This window comes from Octodon degus, unplaced genomic scaffold (assembly GCF_000260255.1).
Source record: "Octodon degus isolate 3935 unplaced genomic scaffold, OctDeg1.0 scaffold00138, whole genome shotgun sequence".
In the NCBI taxonomy this organism is placed as follows: Eukaryota; Metazoa; Chordata; class Mammalia; order Rodentia; family Octodontidae; genus Octodon; species Octodon degus.
In genome coordinates this window covers 3,430,997-3,436,996 of record NW_004524714.1, presented here as the reverse complement: position 1 = coordinate 3,436,996, position 6,000 = coordinate 3,430,997, and the positions used below count along the sequence as shown (strand labels likewise).

The following is a 6,000-nucleotide window of genomic DNA, read 5'->3' as shown; positions in this document are numbered from 1 at the left end:
CGCGGGGGCCGCGCCTCCCCGACTCCAGGGCCGCGGCCGGCGCACGGGCGGGTGGGCGAGCGGCCCGGCCGGCTAGGTCCGCAGCGTGCCCTGCGTCCCATGGATATAGCAACAGGTCCCGAATCGCTGGAGAGGTGCTTTCCCCGCGGGCAAACGGACTGCGCCAAGATGTTGGATGGCATCAAGATGGAGGAGCATGCCCTGCGCCCCGGGCCCGCCACTCTGGGGGTACTGTTGGGTGAGTGCGGGGTCCGACGCTCAAGTGGGCAGGGGACAGGGGCGTCGTCTCGCAGTCGACACAGATGTTGAGGCCAACAGATAAAAGAGATGAATTTGCAGCGCAAGGGGAAGAGAGGACAGGAACAGGACTCCAAGGGTGATCACCAGGGGGGTAACAAGCACACCTAAGCGGTCTCCCAGAGGGCACGGCATGTGGGTGGACATGCCTCAGGATGAGCAAGGACAGGACAGCGCTAGACGCCAGACGCCGACCTCACCCGGCCTAGGTTCTGGAGCTGCTGCTCCCGCCCGGCAGGGATAGGAAGCGAGTGGCAGAATGATAGAAAACCCAAGTAGTCACCTTCACCACCCTGGGGGAGGTCCTTGGTCACCTGGGAAGTGGGGGGAGCCTCTAGGAGAAAAATGTCCCCTAGGCTATCCAGACCACAGTTTTGGGGGGAAGACTGGGGACAGCAGACTACCGATCGCCACCGCGGGGCGTGTCAGCAAGTGAGTGCCTCAGCCTCACCTCGCCTGTTTGGGTCCCAGCCGGCTGCCCCACACTGCAGATTAACACCAAGTGCTGAATCTCCGGAAAAGGGGACAGCGCAGCGAGGGCCGCGGCTGTCCGTCTGGGATCCTACAGTCTGAGACGTACTGCCGAGGGCTGCCGGGCCCCTGGCGCGGCGGCCCGAGAAAGGGAGCAAAGGCGGCGGGCGGCGCTCCCGGACCACCCTTGCCCTCGAGGCCTGGGACTGCGGGCACTGCGCACTCGCCCGGAATGCTGGGCCGGGCCGGGCCAGGCGCCACTGACGGCCGGCTCTCGCTCTGTGCGCTGCAGGCTCCGACTGTCCACATCCCGCCGTCTGCGAGGGCTGCCAGCGGCCCATCTCCGACCGCTTCCTGATGCGAGTCAACGAGTCGTCCTGGCACGAGGAGTGTTTGCAGTGCGCGGCGTGTCAGCAAGCCCTCACCACCAGCTGCTACTTCCGGGATCGGAAACTGTACTGCAAACAAGACTACCAACAGTAAGCGCCTCTCGTCCTACTCCTTCCCTGCTGCCCAGCACTGTAGCCGGGCCAGCCCCTTGCCGGGCAGGGCCCACACCACACACCATCGCTCTGAATCAGGCTCTGCGTTCCTCTGGGCCACGGCAGTTCTTAGGGCTCCGCAGGCAGCATGTTGCAGGGCTGGACCACACTATCCTATCTGGCTAGCGCTGGCCTCTCCGTGCCATTGATTTTCGGGGAAATCTACACTGGACTACTGAGTTGGGGCACAAGACAAGGCCCTGGGCCAACTGGCGAGTATGATTCCTGAGTCCTGGGGTCTGGATTTGGCCCCACTGAGGTCTGAATAGAAACTAAAAATTGATTTTTAAAGGCAGGTAGTGCTTTAAGGGACAAGCCTGAGGCTGTTCTTTTCCAGCTCAAGAGTGGCTTTGGGTTTCCTGGAGCAGGAAAATCATGCCCTGGGCATCAACCTACCTTAGCAGTTAGGAACCCCTTTCCAACAGGCTCCCTTGTGCACTTTTAGTCCCTGATGCCGAGAAATGAGTCCCATATTCCCCAAACCGTTCCATGCGGGAAGTTTGCAATTATAATTTTTTTTCACTGGTGAAGCAGTTTAGGAAGATTTTAAAACGGCAAGTTGCAGCCTAAAACTCACAATGAAGGTGCAGAACAGAGTCAGTCAGCCCTCTTGGACCACCTCTTCTTGCAGTGTGTGTTGGAGAGCGGCCGCTCTCTCTGACCAAAGGTTGAGCCTTACCTGCTGCCTGCTATGTTTCGCCGTGCCTATGGATTTGTATGGCAAGAAGTCTGGGACAGATGAGAATAGATGCAGACTTTTTTTCTTTTGACCTGCTGGGTTTTGTGCCTGGCAGTACAGTTGGGAGGATGGCAGGAGCAACAGCCGAGGGAGGGGCATGGGGGTCCCCAGAGCGGCATTATAGGAATGGCTGTGTGTGTGAGAACTTTTCAGTGGTGCCCAGAAAATATCTTGGATAGGGTGGTAGGGTGGGGAGATGGTGGGTGATTTGGGGCTGAGAGAGGACTGTGTGCGCCCACACCTCCAGGAGCAGGCTGGGTCGCCTGTGGTGAGTGATGAATGCAGCCTCCCTGCTGTGCCCAAGGAGTATCCCCAAATCCAGGGTCCTGTGAGCAGCAGAGAAGACCAGCAGTTAGCTTAGCTGAGGCTGTGTGACCTCAACCGACCGCCGGCCTGAGCCCAAGAGACGGCATCTGGTTCTGCTGGAAAGGTGCTGGCTCTGTCCTCCTGGTGTGAGGAAGCGCAGAAGCTGCTTTTTGCCCCTTGCTTTCTGTTGGCTGGGGGTTCTGTGGGCAGGGGTTGGGGTCCATTCAGATGATCAGCTCTTTTGCTGGTCCTGGAACACAGCTGACAGTGGCCTCTCCCGCTGTGTGAAGTGGTATCCAGGACTGCCGTGGTTCTAGTTTGGGGAGAGAGAAAGGCCACCAGTCAGTTTCCGTGCAGCAGGGCATAGAACAGCACAAATGAATTAGGGTCCATGTGGCTGTGGGCTTTGGGCAGGCCAGGGTACATGTGATAAGGTACACCAGCCTCCAGCCCATCCACACCCTGCACCCCTGGCCCTGCTGTGCCTGCCTGACCCCAAGCTTTGCTCTGGCAGTGCCACTTATCACCCAGCTCAGCCAGTGGCTTCAGCAACTCAACACGTGAGGCTAAGAGGCCGGGCAAACTAGAAACAGGCCTCTGAAATATTTGTGTAGCTTTAATTTTTTTTTTCTTTTTTGTCCAAAAGACTCTCTCCAAACTCTTGTACAAATTTACTCCCTAATCATTATAGGGCTTCTCTTTAAAAGAACTCAAGCATGCCCTCCTGGTCATAGAGGCACAGAGGCGAGAAGTCGCAACATCTGAGCTTAGATGTTGCCTTAGAGGTGGAGGACTGACCCCCCTCATTTTACAAAACAATTCAACATTTGCAACGGCTTTGTCCAGTGTACATTTGCTTTTAAAAGACAACAAAACCTCTGCAGAGAGCCTGCTGCTTCTGTGCAATTGTGTACGTTGAGAATGAATTTTGTGGTAGGGTGAATCTCACGTCCTGTCACTTAGAGTCTGGGCCCCGATGTGGCTGAAGCCCCGGAGGGGGGCAGAGGGGAGTTAGGGGGCAGCACTATTCTTTCTACTCTAGTTTCCTCCTCCTCCCTGATCCCCCCTTTCTTGTAGTAATGCCAATTAGGTATCTTCACTAGGCTGGCCAGCAGGGTAGTAGGCTACGAGTTATCCGCACAGTTTGGGGGACAAATCCCACAGTGGTCCCAGGCACCATTTCCTGGGGAGCAAGCGAAGCCAGGCAGACAAGCGCTCCCTGGGAAGCAAATGTTCTTTACACAATAAGAATTTTTTTTCATTCACAATTTTTTTCCTTTAAGAATCGAACATGCATATTTATTTCATCTGTGTGCAAATGCTTTTCAGCCGAGAATTAAATCAAGTGGGCACAGAAACGTGCCTTCTACATTCTGTCTAGTTTGTGTGTCAGCGGCATTGGGAAATTAACACCCCCCAACTTTTAGAAAAAATAAATGTGACCTCACCCGGTTGTAGGAGGGTGGTAAGAGCTCCTCGGGGTTATTCCTTAAAGGTTGCCATTTTTAGTAAGTGTCTCTTCTTCCTTTCGATTTGATCTCAAAGATCTAGGCACCCAGATGTGTAGTTATTTTACGCACCATGGGGGTGATTAATTGACGTTTGGACACATTTAGTAGCATTAGATAAAATCCACCCTTACGTCTGTAGTTGAGCAAAACAGATCATGAATTGTGTGTTTGGGCATTTTCACTGGTAACTCGAAAAGTCTCCTCCCTGCATGGTTTGTTTGTGGGATTTCTTTTTGCGGTGGGTGGGGGGGTTCTAAAAAACAAAAACAAAACAGCCACTGCCTTCGCTCCTTGAACGAAAACCCGGTTAGAAACCAGGAGGATACATGGCTTCTGCGAATTCTTGAACCTCCATGTCCTCCACCACAGAACAGACAGAAAAACAAAACAACAACAAAAAGAATGACAACATCCCCTCCCCAATTTGTTTTCTTGGAGGTTTAGCCAAATTGAATTATGTAACTCTCTTCTTGCTGTCTGTCGCTGTTTGGAAAGGGTTTCTATCCTGAGGAGGTGGCGATTCCTAGAGGAGGCTCCGGAAGCGGGGAGGGCCGGTGGGAAAGTCCAAAAATCTGTCACAAAATGGAGTCTAATCGCTTGTAATACAGCTCCCAGGTCTGGCGACCCAGAGCTCAGTGCTGTACAAGCGAGAGCCTTTGTGTAAGAGTGGGGGAACGCGGGCTCCTGCCTGGGCATCCAAGGCTGAGGCTCCTTTCTGCTCTGGGCACCCAGCGGCAGCAGCTCCCACTCCCGGGGCTGCCCTGAGCCTGCCTGCTCCCCTGGCCAGGTAGAATGCTGCCACTGCCACCGTGGTGGGAGACGGTGTTGAGGCTGGATGGGAGTTTCACAAAAAGCCTTCTAAGTCCGGGGGTGGTTTTCAAAAAAATTTCCCCAGCTGGCTGTGGCTGCAGTGGCCCAACCATACTCTTCCTAGCACATTCCTTTCCTTGAAAGTGTTTACACCGGCAAAGGCCTTCCTGGGAGGCTCACCTCGCACCGGCCCTGAGCCGGGAGTGTGGTTGTGGCACTGGAGGAACAAAGCCAGGCTGAAACCTTTCCCAGCTACTGCTACAGTTGCCAGCTTATAGGCCTACAGCAGCATCACCTTCCCAGCAGATACCTAGCCCAGCAGGGACCCTCAAAGCACTAATTCAGGGCTACAGGCATCAGTGCCCACAGCTTGGGATAGAGAATCTGTCTTAGACCAATCTGCTTTGGAGAAGACAAGACTTTGCCTTATAAGAAGGCATCTGGGATGCCCGCTCTCCCTGGAAACTGAGCCTGAAAAACTCACTGGGCTAACACAAGTCTGGGACCCTCTGGCCCCATTGAAAGGTGTCTCTCCGTTTCACCCCAGCACCTTGGCCATGGGCAGGAGGGTAGGCAAAGGCCACCCTGATGCTGCAGTCGTCTGCTGCTGAACGGAGGCATTATTCACGGCAACTCCTGCTCACCCTCTATTCCCCAGGCTCTGGGCTGGTGTAGCCTTATTTGTTTGCTGGATTTTTCTCAAGTGGGGGAAGCACGCTATGAGGATCTGCTTTGGAGTATGTGATTGGTGACATTCAGTGACTCTCAGCTCTCTCCAGTGCAGAAGCCAAGTTTAGGGACGCACAGCTCTGGCACCTTATGATCCTCTTCTATACAATGTGAACCAAATACCTGGAAGAAAGTATTCTTATAGAGACTCCAGACAAGGTGCCCCAAAGGAGCTGGCATCTTGCCTGGAATGTTATTAACACTCTGGAAATTATTGTTACATTGTTGCCATCATCAGAGCAGGGGGATGTCTTGTCCCTAAAGACAAGGATTGCCGACTGGTTCTCTCCCCAGGTGCAGCTAGCATGCTGGGCTTGCCATGAGCTCTCTCTGTAGGGAAGATGTAGGGCAACCCTGGGGTAACCATTCCCTGAGCCTGCTAGGATATTGTGAGGGTCCTGCCTTCTTCAACCACCAAAGAGCATGAGTCCAAGCAGGCTCCCCCCAGCCCGCTGTTGATCTCACTTCACTGGCTGCCTATCCTTAAGCATCAGTTCTCTATGGTCAAACCAGGGAGGATGGCATCGCACTTGGGGTGGTTGTGCAGATTTCATTTCGAGGGGCACCTGGTAGAGCTGCAGTAAAGATTTCATTC

At 54.2% G+C, this 6,000-nt stretch overlaps 1 protein-coding gene across 2 annotated transcripts in view; it reads left to right on the top strand.

The window, feature by feature from the left end:
* Positions 1 to 98: 98 nt before the first annotated feature.
* Lmx1b (LIM homeobox transcription factor 1 beta) overlaps positions 99 to 6,000 on the top strand; it is a 72,277-nt gene continuing 66,375 nt past the window's right edge. The window contains exons 1-2 of one of the 2 annotated variants that reach the window (XM_004641560.2): positions 99 to 238; positions 1,061 to 1,247. In XM_004641560.2, coding sequence (XP_004641617.1) covers positions 100 to 238; positions 1,061 to 1,247 — 326 coding nt within the window. In that variant the 5' untranslated portion in view covers position 99. The remainder of the gene's footprint in view (positions 239 to 1,060; positions 1,248 to 6,000) is intronic. The other variant, XM_004641559.2, reaches the window with a different exon arrangement.